Source organism: Armigeres subalbatus, chromosome 2 (genome assembly GCF_024139115.2).
Source record: "Armigeres subalbatus isolate Guangzhou_Male chromosome 2, GZ_Asu_2, whole genome shotgun sequence".
NCBI classification, from domain to species: domain Eukaryota; kingdom Metazoa; phylum Arthropoda; class Insecta; order Diptera; family Culicidae; genus Armigeres; species Armigeres subalbatus.
The window spans coordinates 439,815,030-439,832,483 of NC_085140.1; the positions used below are offsets into that span (position 1 = coordinate 439,815,030).

Sequence of the window (17,454 nt, forward strand, 5' to 3'; positions counted from 1 at the left end):
ACTAAATGATCGAACGCAAATTACTGAATGATCGTTAACATCCTTGCATAGATTTAAGTTATGATGTAACACGGTAGATCACTTTGACGTAGTGTGTTGCGGTGTAAGATCTACCAAACAGAGCCCTAGCTTCATCCATTTTTCTAGCTAGGGCAATAAGTTTTGGTAATTACGGAATTAAGGATTCATCGTATTTAGTCCCCGCTAGCATTCCACGTCGAGCATCCGAGCGAGACGGTTGTAAGTCCGCGTACGGTCTGCTTCTCTTTTGGTTTTTGCCTTTCTCGTACAACAAAGTTGTACCGAAAGGCTATCATTTCACTCTGAAAACGAACTTTTTACAGGAACATCTGATAGTAAAGTTTCTTATACCATTCGACTCAGTTTGATGAATCGAGGTGATGTCTGTGTGTGTGTATGTATGTGTGTGTGTATGTTTGTGTGTCTGTATGGTCACTTTTTCAATCTCAAAAACTCACACGATTTTCATGTTCATAGACTTAACTGATTTTATCGCAACAAGTTGCATTCCGCAGAGCCACTCTTCTTATTACATGCTATTTAATTTCATCAAGATTGATTAATGCGTTCGCAGCTGACAAGGAAAATGGTTTAGGCTGTTTTCCATTTTTTCCCATATAATCGGGACCACGAGCATTGAGCAGCTACCATGCTATAATTTAAATTACGTTTGCTCGATGGTTTAGAAACCTCGCTACGGCAATATCGATAACGCTAACGCAACGAGCGAAGCTTTTCAAAGCTTGCAATGTGGAACGTATTATTTATTATTTATTCAGACTAAGGCCGAAGTGGCCTGTGCGGTATATAAGAGTCTTCTCCATTCGGCTCGGTCCATGGCTACACGTCGCCAACCACGCAGTCTACGGAGGGTCCGCAAGTCATCTTCCACCTGATCGATCCACCTTGCCCGCTGCGCACCTCGCCTTCTTGTGCCCGTCGGATCGTTGTCGAGAACCATTTTCACCGGGTTACTGTCCGACATTCTGGCTACGTGCCCGGCCCATCGCAGTCGTCCGATTTTCGCGATGTGAACGATGGATGGTTCTCCCAACAGCTGATGCAATTCGTGGTTCATTCGCCTCCTCCACGTACCGTCCGCCATCTGCACCCCACCATAGATGGTACGCAGCACTTTCCTTTCGAAAACTCCAAGTGCGCGTTGGTCCTCCACGAGCATCGTCCAGGTCTCGTGTCCGTAGAGGACTACCGGTCTAATTAGCGTTTTGTAGATTGTCAGTTTGGTACGGCGGCGAACTCTATTCGATCGGAGCGTCTTGCGGAGTCCAAAGTACGTACGATTTCCAGCCACTATGCGTCTCCGAATTTCTCTGCTGGTGTCATTTTCGGCAGTCACCAGTGAGCCCAAGTACCCAAATTCTTCTACCACCTCGATTTCGTCACCACCGATGCAAACTCGCGGTGGGTGGCTCACATTGTCTTCTCTTGAACCTCTTCCTATCATGTACTTCGTCTTCGACGTGTTGATGACTAGTCCGATCCGCTTAGCTTCCCTCTTCAGTCTGATGTAGGCTTCCTCCATCTTCTCAAAGTTACGTGCCATAATATCTATGTCGTCGGCGAAACCAAATAGCTGGACGGACTTATTGAAAATTGTACCACTCGTGTTAATCCCTGCTCTTCGTATTTACACCTTCCAAAGCGATGTTGAATAGCAAACACGAAAGACCATCACCTTGCCGTAACCCTCTGCGGGTTTCGAAGGGACTCGAGAATGCCCCTGAAACTCGAACTACGCATATCACCCGATCCATCGTCGCTTTGATCAACCGTGTCAGTTTATCCGGAAAACCGTGTTCGTGCATTAGCTGCCATAGCTGGTCCCGATCGATTGTATCATATGCGGATTTGAAGTCGATGAATAGGGATCATCCACAAAGTACGTCACGCTCCTAGGGGGGAGGGGGGGTTCCGAGCAGCGTGACGACTCATACAAAAATTTTAGAGTTTCAATACAAAAAGTGTGACGAAGGGGGGAGGGGGGGTTGAAAATCGCCAATTTTTGCGTGACGTACTTTATGGATCTTCCCATAGATGATGTGTGGGCACGTTGTATTCGCGGCATTTCTGCAGTACTTGGCGAATGGCAAACACCTGGTCCGTGGTGGAGCGTTCGCAATGTGGAACGTGTTGTACGCGAAAACTAATCGACGAACAACGTACGCGCTTTTAAGTTTAGAGCCGATTCGGTGATGTTTATTGGTGATTTGCCGCAAAACTTTTGACAGTACCTGCGACACCTGGTTGTGATATATTGCAACAGAAAACGATGATGTTTATGTTTTTCTTTGGTTCTAAATAATAGAGAAGTTGGTGAAAATTCGTTTTTTCGTGGAAAAACAGTAAAATTGTTTGATAATGAATCCCAACAATGGTAAGATTTTATTTTTTATGATAAATCATGAACTTTTGAACTTTCAGAAAAGTATTAATTATTGAAATTCTTCGAAAATATATATTACACTGAAGGTTATAAACAGTTCTTAGTAAAAGATGTTTGTGATAACTTGCAGATGGCTGTTCGACTCCCAGTTCCGTGGATGCAAGGGATGACGTCGAGGTGAACGTTACCCTGGTAGATATACTAGATTACGTTGGGGATTCCGTGCGACCAATACGCGAGGGATCAGCAGTTCATGAGGCAAAGCATATTGTTTGCATTGGCTATACCAGTAACCAAGCAGATGTAATTGAAATTACTGGTTTTGTTCGTCAGTCATCGCACCCCAATCATATTCCGCATAAAGTAGAGCTGAAAATATCAGCCGCCATCGAAAGCTGGATAATGAAATGCTCCTGTAAAGCAGGGACAAATCGATGCAAACACATTGTTGCTTGTCTTTTGGAATTGAATAGGTAAGTATTTAAAAAAACTATTCAACCCACCTACAGTAAAACGAACCCTTCTTACACTTCCAAGGAAGGCTTTTTCAGTACAATGACACTTTCGTATTTATACAATGTTTTTTTTTTGTTCAATAGATCTGGCAAAGCAGAATATATGTCGTGCACAAGTGCGGTTCAAGTATGGGGTACAACAAAAGCAGAAAAAAATGTTGCTTGGGGTGCGAAACCAATATCCAAATTGTGCTGCATAAAATGTCCGCAGAAACTCCAACCTTCTGATGAATCTCTGAAACTAAACATTCTGGCGGAGTGTTTCAGCAGAATCTTGAGAGGTAAAACTTCACCATTCCATTGACTATGCAATTTGGATTTACACATTTTTTTTAATTGCAGCTGCTGAGGGATCTGCCTTTCAAAAACATCTGAACGGAAGACATTTGAATGTTCCACAACCACAGCCCAGCCGAGCTTTGCAAGTTGCCAACGTATCTGATCTTTATTGCGATTCGAGTGAGCTCAATTATATGCTTTCTTCATATGAAACAGGAGTGATTGTTTCACCAACTATTCACTTTGAAAGTAGTGAACAGGAGTCGTTCTACAACGAGGTTGTAGATAAAGATTTCTCTAACATTTTACGAATAGCGGATGAAACACGAGGGCAATCCTCGAATTATTGGAAAATTCAGCGATCTCTCAGAATTACTGCCAGCTCATGCTATAAGCTTTTCACATATACCTTCAATCAGAATCCAAATTGGGATAGAAAGATTTCTCAATACTGGAGCACGGCTACCCTGAAAGTCCAGGCGGTAAAATATGGTGTAGAAACCGAAAAACTAGCGTTAGATTGCTATAGGAGCAAAAGAAATCCTTTAGTAAGAAAATGTGGATTAGTCATGAAACCTGGTGATTGTTGGTTTGCGGCTTCGCCGGATGGAGTAGATCCACTAAGCCGACTGATTGTTGAAATAAAATGCCCTCTTGCCGGAGAAAAAGGAGGACTATTGGATTTGGAGAGCAACACAGCAGTTCGGAAGTACTTGTTGCGTACCGAAGCTGGGCAATTCCTTTTGAACCCGCGACATGCATATTATTGTCAAGTTCAAATGAACATGTGGGTTTTTGAATGTAACATTTGTGATTTTGTGATTTATTCAAAAAAAGATAACGATTTCATTGTTGTAGAGGTGCCGTTCAATAAGCTATTTGTACAAAACGTTATCAATAAGCTGAAAAACTTGTATTTCTCCAAAATGTTGGCTAAATTGTTACCTTCTGTATCGTAAAAAGCTGTTTAGCAATAAATGTTTAATCGTTTATCTTGTGTTTAATTTTAAAAGGGCTTAAAACACATTGTTGGGACATCTTGATGACAATCCTAATAGGGTTACTGTACCAGTTTTGGCCATGCTCCTGATTTGGCTAGTTTCTCACAAACTCTAAAAAAGAGCAATGTTCAAGGGCTTATTAACTCTAATACAAGATATATCCGTTAAAGCAAATGTGGAGAATGGGCAAATCAAGCATCCGAAAGATATTCAATTTGCAAAAAAGAGAGCTAACCGCGGTGGAGGTTGGTACTCGGATTCTGATGGCTTTTCCGCAAACGTGACCTCTAAGTGGTCTTGTTGTGTAGGGGTTATCACGCCTATCTAGAGAGTAGGAGGTTGAGGGTTCGAGTCCCTCCAAGACACGTGGATTCTTTTTCGCAAATTTCATATCAATTTGTCCATTTCGAAACATATGCTGTGCATATGCACAGCCAAGATATTTAACAAAAAAATGGTTTTCGTACGGCCGAGTTGCCGAATAATATGCAATTAATTATATCCGTTATGTTTCTTTTCTTTTGAAAATGATTGATAGTTTTTGGAAGAATATGCATTTTTCAGGGTTTGACAAATCAGGCACTAAAGTTGCCAAAACCGGTACACTTACCCTATCGATATTTGAATAACATGTCAAATGATAAAAAAGCTATATTTAAATCCTACTTTAATTTACAATAAAATCAAACCAAATTAAAATAAATTCACAATAAAAGCAAACCAAAATTAAAAACACTGAAAATGGAATTTATCTTATCATCTAACGACAAGCATACTGTTACTTATTCTTATAATCAATAGAATATCAAACGATCGTTTCATTTGCAATGAAAATAATTGTTTTATTATTCTGTGGGAAAGGGAACAGAGTAAAACTTAACAATAATTATACCATAAACAACTAAACATTTCCAAACTTAACATTTTAAAACTAAACATTTTAAAACTTATCATCTCGAAGAATAGGGTTGCTCAAATTAACTATACCACAAATTATGGACATTATTTCGTCAATATAGCTCAACATATTTGCATCTATTGTATCATGTAAAATATTGAATATTTTAATTCGTTGGATCGTTCGTTCTACGTGAATCCGGGCCTTTGCAATGGCCTCATTCAGATGTGCCTCATTAGGGGACAGCCGATTGCTTCTCAAGAATGGCGGAATATGCAATTTGATCCCTCTGGCTGATAATTCAGTATCTATTGTAAAGCCCTTGTCAGTCATTACTTCATCAATATGCGGCTTAAGCTGATCAATCAATTTTCCATGGTTGAAGATATATTTATCAGACGCTTTTCCTGAATAGGCGTTACTGCAATACGAAATCAATCCTGCGGGTGTAACTCCTACTAAAAACTTAGCCGTTCGTGTTGATTTGTACTGTGAATAAGTAGAAATTCGACAGTTCAGGCATTTTAAAGTTGCTATCGGTACTTCAGTGCAGTCAAGGATAATTGTAACGTTCGAGAAATTTTCTCGGAAGCATAGCGGTATGTTCCGTTTAATTTCTTCTTTCTCTGGCATGTGTACAAATGATGAGAGGAGCTCGGCCAATATACGAACGGTATGACTGAAATATTGAGATGCTGTAGCAGAATGAATACGAAAGAGTGTACTTAAGGCAGCAAAAGACAAGTTTTGCTTTATCTTGGCCATTGTTAAAATAACACGATCAGAAGAGTGCATTGACCATTTCCGCGGGTACACTGTCTCAAGTTTTTGCACTGAATAGCAAATCTCTTGCAATACTGCAAGTGTTGGAATCCCAGTCCATGTGTTAATGTCTTGATCGGTGATGAGCAAATCAGATAATATCGTATCACGTGTTTTCAGGTTTTTCGAAATACTTGTGATCTCGATCTGATCATTTGCAATACTTTCCAATGGGTACCACGCTTCTTCAAGTTCATTACCGGGATTGGCTTCCTTACTCGAACACGGTAATAGCTCTGTGATGGCTGATTGTTCAGGCGTATGATAAGCTGTCTCTTCGGCACTAGATCTTGGTAGTTGTGCGATATTAACCGCAGTTCCGTTTGGCTGATCAGAAGAGTCAGGATTAACAGTTGTATTGCATACGGTTGGCTTTACTGAAGAACAGCTAGGTGTTACGCCAATGTCATCGCTAGACATAGTGTCGCTGAAGCTGATTTCAAAATCACTACCTGTGCGATTGGTGTTCTCCTCCTCACGCATTCGAAAAGAAGTTCGCTTTTTTACATATGTAGGCTCACTCTTCAACCGTTGAATTTTTGGTAGATTCTTTGTCGGTATCGCATCTGCCCTAAGATGTTTGGCACCTGTAATAAACGACCATTGTAATACAATGTAAACACGAAAAAACAAATCATCATATCTATAATATACATGTATGTATGTTCGCTAACTGGACCAATTGCAAACAAATTTGGTCACACATTCTCTATCCTGAGTAGACGATTATAGAGGGTTAAAAAAAAGGTAGGTGTGTTGGGAAGTTCATGAATTTGGAACCTCTTAACCGATCTCAACCAAATTTAGCATACATGTTCTCTATTCTAAGGAGACGATTATAGAGAGTAGGGGCTTTATTGATTAAAGAGAGAGAAGTGCCCAAGTAGCACCATATACATATGCGTTACATTATTGCACACACATCAGTCACAAATCGGCAAGCTAAATGCTAATTGCATTAGAGGGAATGACGGCTTTGGCAGGTTTTGTATATTGTGGTCAAATTTCATAAAATTTGGTCGACAAAAACCCCCCTGACAATAATAGAACAAAACCTGCCAAAGCCGTCTTTCCCCCGATATCCCTTTTTACGATGTGAAGTTGCATTTATTTATCAACTGTCAGACAACGATACTCTAAATCAGCATTACTAATGCAGCGATACATTACTGATGCTTTATTTTAGACCTGTACGCCGATTGAAATTTTACCGGCGGCGGCGTGATAGATTATTTTCGGCCAGCGGCGGCGTCACGCCGATGGTGAACTAGTTTCAAGCGCCAATTTTTCTCAGGAATTTCTTCAGAGGATCCTCAACGAATTCCTCAGTAAGTTACTCCAAAGTTCGTTGGGTTCATCAAGTTTATCAAGAAATTTCTTCGGATTCCCCTCCAGCAACTCCTACGGAAGTTCCTCCAGGAATTCCTCCGAAAGCTTCTCCAGGAATTCTTCCGGAAGTTCCTCTAGGAATATCTCCGGAAGTTCCTCCAGGAATACCTCCGGAAGTTCCTCGAGGAATTCATCCGGAAGTTTCTCCAGATCTTCCTCCGGAAGATTCTCCAACAATTCCTCCAGGAATTTCACTGGAAGCTCTTACAAGAACTTCTCCGGAAGTTACTTAAGGAATTCCTACAGAAGTCTTCAGGAATCCCTCGGAATTTTTCTTTCAGGAATTCCTCCAAAATTCTCCAGGAATTCTTCGGGAAGCTTGTCCAGGAATTCCATGGGAAGCTTGTTCAGGAAATCCTCGGAAAGTTTCTCCAAGTTTCCCCGGAATTCCTAAAAAATTCCTCAAGATTTTTTTCTGAAGTTCCTCCAGGAATTCCTCCGAAAGCTCCTCCAGGAATTCTTCCGGAAGTTCCTCCAGGAATTCCTTCGGAAGTTCCTCCAGGAATACTTTCGGAAGTTTCTCGAGGAATTCATCCGGAAGTTTCTCCAGGAATTCATCCGGAAGTTTCTCCAGGAATTCCTCCGGAAGATCTTCCAACAATTCCTCCAGGAATTTCACTGGAAGCTCTTACAGGAACTTCTCCGGAAGTTACTCCAGGCACTCCTCCGGAAGTTTCTCCAGGAATTCCTACAGAAGTTCCTCCAGGAATCCCTCGGATTTTTTCTTCCAGGAATTCCTCCAAAATTCTCCAGGAATTCTTCGGGAAGCTTGTTTAGGAATTCCTTACACTAATAAAAATCCACACATTTTTATTGGCAAAAATCTAAAGAAATTTCCAAATAAATTTTATGTGGGCGTTAATAACCACCCGCTATAGGAGAATTCACATAAAGGTTATTAGTTAATAACGGTTATGTGTGTTTCCACATATATGCTATGCGAATTCACATAGCCGTTATGTGGGAAATGCTATAGTCAAAATTTATGTGTGCCACGCATAATGGATATGATTGGATTTTTGTCAGTGTAGGAAGCTTGTTCAGGAAATCCTCGGAAAGTTTCTCTAAGTTTCCCCGGAATTCCTAAAAAATTCCATCCAAATTGCTCAGGAAGTTTCTCAAGAATTTTTTCTGAAGTTCCTCCAGGAATTCCTCCGGAAAAGTTACTCCAGGAATTCCCCCGGAAGTTCCTCCAGGAATACCTTCGGAAGTTCCTCGAGGAATTCATCCGGAAGTTTCTCCAGGAATTCATCCAGAAGTTTCTCCAGGAATTCCTCCGGAAAATCCTCCAACAATTCCTCCAGGAATTTCACTGGAAGCTCTTACAGCAACTTCTCCGTAAGTTACTCCAGGAATTCCCCCGGAAGTTTCTCCCAGAATTCCTACACAAGTTCCTCCAGGAATCCCTCGGAATTTTTCTTCCAGAAATTTCTCCAAAATTCTCCGGGAAGCTTGTCCAGGAATTCCTTGGTAAGCTTGTTCAGGAAATCCTCGGAAAGTTTCTTCAAGTTTCTCCGGAATTCCTAAAAAATACCATCCAAATTGCTCAGGAAGTTTCTGAAGATTTTTTTCTGAAGTTCCTCCAGGAATTCCTCCGAAAGCTCTTCCAGGAATTCTTCCGGAAGTTCCTCCAGGAATTTCTCCGGAAGTTCCTCCAGGTATTTCTCCGGAAGTTCCTCCAGGAATACCTCCGGAAGTTCTTCGAGGAATTCATCCGGAAATTTCTCTAGGAATTCATCCGGAAGTTTCTCCAGGAATTCCTCCGGAAGATCCTCCAACAATTCCTCCAGGAATTTCACTGGAAGCTCTTACAGGAACTTCTCCGGAAGTTACTCCAGGAATTCCTCCGGAAGTTTCTTCCGGAATTCCTACAGAAGTTCCTCCAGGAATCCCTCGGAATTTTTCTTCCAGGAATTCCTCCAAAATTCTCCAGGAATTCTTCGGAAAGCTTGTCTAGGAATTCCTTGGAAAGCTTGTTCAGGAAATCCTCGGAAAGTTTCTCCAAGTTTCTCCGGAATTCCTAAAAAATTCCATCCAAATTGCTCAGGAAGATTCTCAAGATTTTTTTCTGAAGTTCCTCCAGGAATTCCTCCGGATAAGTTCCTCCAGGAATTCCCCAGGAAGTTCCTCCAGGAATTCCTCCGGAGGTTCCTCCAGGAATTCCTCCGATTCATCCAGGAACTCCTCCGAAATTTCTTCTTGGAATTCCTCCGAAACTTCTTCCAGGAATTCCTCCGAAATTTCCTCCAGGATTTTTTTGGGAAGATTGTCCAGGAATTCCTTGGGAAGCTTGTCCAGGAATTACTCGGGAAGCTTTTCCAGGAATTCTTCGGAAAGTTTCTCCGAGAATTCTTCCCGGAATTCCTAACAAATTCGATCCAAGTTACTCAGTATGTTTCTTCAAGAATTTCTTCTGAAGTTCCTCCACGAATTCCTCCGGATCTTCTTCCAGGAATTCCTCCGGAAGTACCTCCAATAATTCCTCCAGGAATTCTTCCGGAAGTTGCTCCAGGAATTTAAGTTATATATTAAAGAAGGAAGAAAAAATGCGAAAGAAATCGTACTTAAAAAAAAGTTTTATTCTCCAAGGGGGGGGAGTGGTCTGAGTCATTTGGCATAAAATCATTTGGCAAAATTTGAAACCGAAAAAAAACCAAACGGCAGAACTATTTCCGACCACATCCATGATTAACTTGTATAGGCAAACGCCTATTTTTAAAGAAGGAGTCAAATGTACCATTGTCTTATTCCAAGCAAACGTCTACCTTTAAATAAGGAATCACATCTACCGTAGCATTATTCCAGGCAAAGGCCTATTTCTAAAGAAGAAATCGAACGCATTGTTGCCTACTTTTAAAGCACGAATCATATACATAATTGCCTTATCCCGGGCGAACGGTTACTTTTAGAGAACGAATCACATCCACCGAAGCCTTATTCCGGGCCTACGCCTACTTTTAAAGAAGTCACATCCATGTTCGCCTTATGTCTACCTTTGTAGAAGAAATTTCAGTCACCGTCCAGAAGCAAACAAATTAATGAATTTCCAAACAATACCTCTCCCCCATTTTCCAAAGATCAACTCACCCCGCTATCGTCATCTCCTTAATATAAAGATGTTGTGTTCCAAATTGGATTGAAATCGGCCACAGAATTCGGCCACACGGTTACAGAATTTACATTGAGTGGGCCCGACTGGAAAGCAGTGTTACGATAGACTGGGATACGTTCGAGGTGGTCGTGAAATGCGAAGTTAGTCGTGAAATGCGAAGACGTCGGGCCTAATACGGACTCCAGAAGAAACTGTGCTCAAAAAGATTCAACACCGCACCAAATGTGCCATGTACAAAACGCTCATATGACCGGTAGTCCTCTACGAACATGAAACATGGACAATGCTCGAGGAAGACTTGCAAGCACTCGGAGTATTCGAGAGACGGGTGCTTAGGACCATCTTTGGTGGTGTGCAAGAAAACGGTGTGAGGCGGCGAAGGATGAACCACGGACTCTACGGCGAACCCAGCATCCAGAAGGTAGCTAAATTCGGAAGGGTACGATGGGCAGGGCATGTTGCAAGAATGCCGGACATCAATCCTACAAAGATTGCGTTTGCTTCCGATCCGGCAGGTACAAGAAGGCGTGCAGTGCAACGAGCGAGGTGTGTATTGTGGCGTTAAATTATTGATTCAGTGTTAGCTGTTAGATGGAGGCTAAATGAATGAAAATGAAATGAAGAAAGCGGGGTGCACAGTAAGCAAGGTGGATTGATCAAGTGGTAGACAATTTGCAGACTGCGTGGTTGACGATGTGGAGCCATGAACTGAGGTGAATGGAGAATACTGTTATGTACTGCACAGGTCAGACCTGCCTTAATGTGAGTAAATAAATAATAATCATTCCACTTAAGTGAATTCACATGTGCTTCTTTCCACCGTGTAGTTAAATTTATAACAAGGGTTAAAAGACAACGAAGACTGGAAAACGTTAGCATTAGGAGAGCCCATATCTACTCATAAGCACTCTACCAATAAGCCCTACAATTCACCAAATCAATATGGGGCCAATATACCACTATTCAAAACTTATAAGCATTAAAGTAGCACTATGTGGCTGATTTAGCGAATTGTAGTGCTTATTGGTTACTTGGCTATTATAAGAAAATGTAGCCTACGCTTATTTTTTTTTCAGATCCCTTCGATTCTAAAATAAGTGGGACAAATTATTTTGATCAAAAGTAATCTTCTTCTTCTTATTGGCATTACATCCCCACACTGGGACAGAGCCGCCTCGCAGCTTAGTGTTCATTAAGCACTTCCACAGTTATTAACTGCGAGGTTTCTAAGCCAAGTTACAATTTTTGCATTCGTATATCATGAGGCTAACACGATGATACTTTTATACCCAGGGAAGTCGAGACAATTTCCAATCCGAAAATGGTCTAAACCGGCACCGGGAATCGAACCCAGCCACCCTCAGCATGGTCTTGCTTTGTAGCCGCGCGTCTTACCGCACGGCTAAGGAGGGCCCCCAAAAGCAATATGGGACAATTATACCTAGAACAACAATTGAGTGTGTCTATGAATTTTCACTGTTATTACGGAGCATTGACTAAAATTATTTAATAACCCATACAGAATGATATTGTAAACGTGACATGTAACGTTACGATACTGAGATTTATCAGCCCATAAATAATAAGGGAAACCGTCAAATGTTGAACGGCTAATTTTGTCGCCTATTGTTGAACTGCCATAAGAAATTCACGTGCGTTCAACAATGTTCAATGTTCAACCGCCTCAATCCAAAACGATTTGAATGTAAATACAAACATTATATAAACACCGAAACACAGCTCCACGTACCCATGATTCATTGAAACAAAACTTGAAAATCAGAACTTACTATGATAAGTATATTAAGGATGACAAAATTGCTTACATTTAACCAGTTTTATTCAATGGTCAATTGGTTCAATTTGGTGTGAATTCAATATCACATTAATTTTATTTATTGTGGATCCAGTTGAAAACCGAACTGAGCTCTCGCGACAATCGCATTTTCCCCCATTTCGGGATGTCGCAACTGCATCGCGAGTAGTGCGCATCTATGCCATAGCCGTGCGCCATCATGCGCACCACTCGCGATGCAGTTGCGACATTCAGAAATGGGAGAAAATGCGATTGTCGCGAGAGCTCAGTTCGGTTTTCAACTGGATCTACAATATTTGAAAAGTATTGTTAGACAAATTTGTTTAGTTATCTTTAGGGCCAATTTAGGGCACATTCTTAAAATCATTCATTTTGGTCAAATCAGTCTTAAACATCAAATTTGTATAATTAATTCTATTACGTATAATGAATTCAACTAATGCTTCAATGGTAATCAGTTCAACGAATTGTATAACCAAACTTAAATTATTGTTAAAAAATAATCACCTGCATAGTAGTTTGATTCCGTGAAATGCAAGCTACACACCGTGGCGTTTTTTGCAGGATTTTTTCCGAATTTCAACGCTGATGTCCATACCGCATACCGTTTATCGTTTTTTGGCAGGAAGTTATGCAGGGTGACACCATTTCCAGCTCGTGCATTGCATCCGTATACCGAACACATCCTGTTGCTCCTTGGTTGGAAGCGACGGTAATAGTATGTATGGTCATGTAGAGCCGACGGTATTGGAGCAGTGCTAGGAATCAAACGCCGAGGATATTTCACCAATCTTTTCACTTTGCAACATGGAATCGCATTTGGCTTGAGGTAAACTGACACCACTGAAAGAGTAATTAATTTTCAAGTCAGTCATGAATATTGCTTTGAACAAAATAAGTACTTACCTGTTTCAAAATCTCTTTCCTCGAAGTGTCGGTAGCAGATCCTCAACCCAGCAATGGAATCGTGGGGAGCCATGTTTAACGATGCTTTCCACAACTTTAGTTGCCTCTTTCTCGCTACAGAAGGAAACGGGACAAGGGTTTTCTTTGAGCGTGTGCGACAACCCACAACACAACAGCTGTTTACTTTTAATAACACCTTCAGCGAACCAGATTGTGGAACGGCGGTTTTTTTCAGTATTCTGCGCATCCCTGAAAAAAAAAAGCAAAAAGACAATTTAGTTTAGTTACTCCAATTTTCAAGGTTACCTTTTCTTACTTTTGATATAATTACTGCTGCCAAAATGTACCTCGCAAATCATCTCTGCACCGCTCCCCGATAGCTTCATGAATTGCTGCCATTTTCCAAAAAACTTGCTTCCAGCCGGTGGGACTCCAAAGAATCTTACTGATCCGCCTGTCAAGTTTTCACAATCCGGTACTATACACTTTTTGCTGTTCGCCATCGATACGTTTCACAATATTACAAAATCTGCTTTTTTAAAAACCTTGTTGAAAATTGATTGCACATTTTTCTAACATGAATTTAAAAGTCTAACCATTTAAAATAGCGACTTAGTCACTAGCAGCTACATTTTTACTAGAAAAACACTTTTAAAAATTTTCTTCTTGAAAAACTTGTTCACTGACAGAATAAAAACAAAACATCATCGTTCAAACTAGTAACGCCATCTCGTTGTCATTCCTGCGTAAATTCATCAATTGCCATTATACTTTATTGGAGCATTCGCACCAACACAATTGTAAGTTTCATCGTTGGCAACAGACACGATTAACTGCTGGTTCGTACGCTCGTGCCCATGGTGGTGTTTGCGTTTGTTTTGTGTCATACATTGGAAGGGGAAAAAGAGGGGTTTCATTGATGCTTCGAACGTTTCTTTGCCTCCTGTTGCGATACTGGATTGCAAACAAATGTATTCGGTGTCGCAGGAGGGAGAGAAGCGGATTTATTCCCCGTCCGACTCTTTCTGCGTCACCTTTTCCGGGTCCGCACTGCCTGACTACGTAGTGATTGGCAAACTTCGTCTACCTCTTCAACTGTATGTACCGAAGGTGATGAACTGTGTTAATTAAAAGCAGCTGGGCCACACCGCTCAGTACTGCTGCAATAAACCTCGCTGTGCATCATGCGGAGAGAAGCAAAACGGGGCGTGCAAGACGGCACCGAAATGTGTCTATTGTAACGAAAGCCCTCCACATGCTCTTGAAGCTAGCCCGACGTACATACAGCAGCGAATCCACCAGAAGCGGTCTCTTCAGCAGCGTTCTCGGCGAAGTTACGCCGAAATGTTGAGGAACGCCGCTTCTCCAGTCGTTTCTGACACCATCTACTCGTCTCTTCCTTTGGACGATCAAGGTAGCTCCGACTCCGAGGTTGGAAATGGGGTTCCCTTTGTTTTCAATGGCCCAACGAGGAAGAGAATAAAACAGAGCCAGCGACCCTCCAAAAAGCCTAGAAAACAGCCTCAAAGTGAGCCCCAATCCAACATGGTCAAATTCAAAGCGGGTGGAAATACTCAAAAACGTTCAACTTTTGTGGTTTCACATCCGGATGATCGAGAGTTTCCACCGCTTCCGGGAACATCTAAAATCCCAGATGCCCCAATTTTTGCGATTTCTCAGCCAGAAAGAGAGCATAGAGAGCGAGCAGAAGAGTCCCCGAGCGCTCCAATGTTCACTCTTTCTGGCATCGTGGGGCTCATCCTCAACTTCTTTGATGCTTCCGACCTATTCTGACTCCTCTCCTGAAGCAGCTGGCTTCAAAAATGCCCCTCCTCGAGTCATTTGTATCCTTCGGTGGCTAACTTAGTCAATAAGGGTAACACGATTTCGATTCTACAGTGGAACTGTCGAAGTATTCTTCCAAAATTAGATATTTTTAAATTTTTAATTAACAAATTACAATGCGATGCTTTTGCTTTATGTGAAACATGGCTAACACCAGATGTGAACCTTCAATTTCCTGATTTAAACATAATCCGCCGCGATCGGGCAAATTGATATGGAGGGGTGCTTTTAGGGATCAAAAAACAGCACTCCTTCTATAGAGTCGATCTTGCGCCGATGTCTGGCACCGAAGCTGTCGCATGTCAGGTGACTATTCGAGGAAAAGACCTCAGTATCGCCTCGATATATCTTCCTCCAAACACCGCGATATCTCGTACAGATCTCTCGCACATCTGCTCGGTTATGCCCGAGCCACGGTTGCTCTTGGGAGATTTTAACTCCCACGGAACAGGCTGGGGGGAACTGTACGACGACAACCGTTCATCAATGATATACGACCTCTGCGACGACTTCAATATGTCAATTTTGAATACAGGAGAAGTTACACGAGTGGCTCCTCCAGCAAGAGATAGCCGTCTAGATCTTTCCATTTGTTCGAGCTCATTATCGTTGGACTGTACTTGGAAGGTGGTCCAAGATCCCCATGGTAGTGATCATTTGTCGATCGAAGTCTCGATTTCCAATGGACGTAATCAATCTGTTTCTATCGACCTCTCATATGACCTCACGAAGCACATCGATTGGGGCATATATGCGGAGGCCATCATTGATGGCGTAATGTCGATAGAAGCACTTCCACCGCGAGAAGAGTACGAGTTTCTATCCCAGTTGATCCTTGACAGTGCTCTGACAGCCGGCCAGTGCCAGGAGCTTCGGTTCGTAGGAAACCACCCAGTCCGTGGTGGGGTGTCGAGTGTACACAACTTTATCGCAAGAAATCCGCCGCGTTCAAAGAATTTCGGAAACACGGTTCGATCGTTCTTCACAAACGGTACATCGCGCTCGAGATCCAGTTCAAGAAACTGGTCAAATTGAAGAAACGCGGATATTGGCGCACTTATGTTTAAGGTTTATCGCTCGAGACCTCAATGAAAACTCTGTGGACCGTCGGGAGAAGAATGCGCAACGCGTCGTCCGTAAATAAAGATCGTGAAAGCTCGTCGCGGTGGATACTTGACTTCGCAAAGAAAGTTTGTCCGGATTCGGTGCCGGTGAAACAAGAGCTACGTGATGCTTTTGCTGTCTCGGATGACATGGATCGCCTCTTTTCGATGATTGAATTCTCGCTTGCTCTCCTTTCATGTAACAATTCCGCTCCAGGGATGGATAAAATCAGGTTCAATTTGCTTAAAAACCTCCCAGACGTCGCCAAGAGGCGCTTATTGAGCCTGTTCAACCAGTTTCTGGAGTGCAACATTGTTCCGGATGATTGGAGAGAAGTGAGGGTGATAGCCATCCAGAAGCCCGGAAAACCCGCGTCGGATTATAACTCGTATCGCCCCATCGCGATGCTGTCATGTCTTCGGAAGTTGTTGGAGAAGATGATTCTCTTCCGGCTAGACAAATGGGTTGAATCGAATAGTTTTTTGTCAGATACACAATTTGGTTTCCGCAGGGGCAAAGGAACGAACGACTGTCTTACGTTGCTTTCTTCAGAAATTCAGCTTACTTTCGCTAAAAACGAGCAAATGGGCCCAGTTTTTTTGGACATTAAGGGGGCTTTTGATTCAGTTTGCGTTGATGTCTTATCCGACAAGCGTGGACTTTCTCCAATTTTAAACAATTATTTGTACAATTTGTTGTCAGAGAAGCGTATGAGTTTTTCTTATGGTGACTCGGCAACATCACGAATTAGCTACATGGGTCTCCCCCAGGGCTCATGTTTAAGCCCCCTTCTTTACAATTTTTACGTCAGAGACATTGATGAATGTCTCATGCCAAATTGCTCGTTAAGGCAGCTTGCAGATGATTGTGTTGTATCCGTTTCGGGGCCAACCGCAGTTAATCTGCAAGGACCGTTGCAAGATACTCTAGACAATTTGTCTGCTTGGGCTACTAAGCTGGGTATCGAATTCTCTCCGGAGAAAACTGAGATGGTTGTCTTTTCAAAAAACATAAGCCGGCAAAGTTCCCGCTCCAACTGATGGATAAGACAATCACTCATAGCATGTCTTCTAAATACCTCGGGGTCTGGTTCGACTCGAAATGTACCTTCGGGAAGCACATTGTGTATCTGACACAAAAATGCCAGAAACGGATCATTTTCATGCGATCAATAACTGGAACATGGTGGGGAGCGCATCCCGAAGATCTTATGACGTTGTATAGAACAACCATTTTGTCGGTTCTCGAATACGGTAGTTTCTGCTTCCAGTCCGCGGCTAAAGCACACATGCTGAAGCTTCAACGGATTCAGTACCGCTGTCTCCGTATCGCGTTAGGATGT

General features: G+C 42.1%; 2 protein-coding genes across 2 annotated transcripts; one reads left to right on the forward strand and one right to left on the reverse strand.

The window, feature by feature from the left end:
* The first annotated feature begins 2,378 nt into the window (after window positions 1–2,378).
* LOC134218083 (uncharacterized) lies at window positions 2,379–4,191 on the forward strand. The gene is made up of 4 exons (XM_062696950.1): window positions 2,379–2,416; window positions 2,556–2,898; window positions 3,025–3,221; window positions 3,283–4,191. Exons 1-4 carry the CDS (start codon window positions 2,401–2,403, stop codon window positions 4,176–4,178), a joined length of 1,452 nt encoding a protein of 483 aa, XP_062552934.1. The 5' UTR covers window positions 2,379–2,400; the 3' UTR covers window positions 4,179–4,191.
* A 969-nt stretch (window positions 4,192–5,160) lies between these two features.
* LOC134210393 (uncharacterized) lies at window positions 5,161–13,880 on the reverse strand. Its single transcript, XM_062686443.1, has 5 exons — window positions 13,760–13,880; window positions 13,480–13,692; window positions 13,164–13,412; window positions 12,765–13,100; window positions 5,161–6,527 (listed from the first exon to the last, which is right to left on the reverse strand). Exons 2-5 carry the CDS (start codon window positions 13,664–13,666, stop codon window positions 5,161–5,163), a joined length of 2,139 nt encoding a protein of 712 aa, XP_062542427.1. The 5' UTR covers window positions 13,667–13,692; window positions 13,760–13,880.
* Between the last annotated feature and the right edge of the window lie 3,574 nt (window positions 13,881–17,454).

Bases quoted from the DNA above. Each gene is read 5' to 3' on its own strand.
- LOC134218083 (XM_062696950.1), top strand. The intron at 2,899-3,024 runs GTAAGTATTTAA...TTTGTTCAATAG, and splicing joins TGTCTTTTGGAATTGAATAG to ATCTGGCAAAGCAGAATATA. The intron at 3,222-3,282 runs GTAAAACTTCAC...TTTTAATTGCAG, and splicing joins TTTCAGCAGAATCTTGAGAG to CTGCTGAGGGATCTGCCTTT.
- LOC134210393 (XM_062686443.1), bottom strand. From the start codon at position 13,666: ATGGCGAACAGCAAAAAGTGTATAGTACCGGATTGTGAAAACTTGACA. The intron at 13,413-13,479 runs GTAAGAAAAGGT...TTTTTTTTTCAG, and splicing joins CAGCAGTAATTATATCAAAA to GGATGCGCAGAATACTGAAA. The intron at 13,101-13,163 runs GTAAGTACTTAT...TTACTCTTTCAG, and splicing joins GGAAAGAGATTTTGAAACAG to TGGTGTCAGTTTACCTCAAG.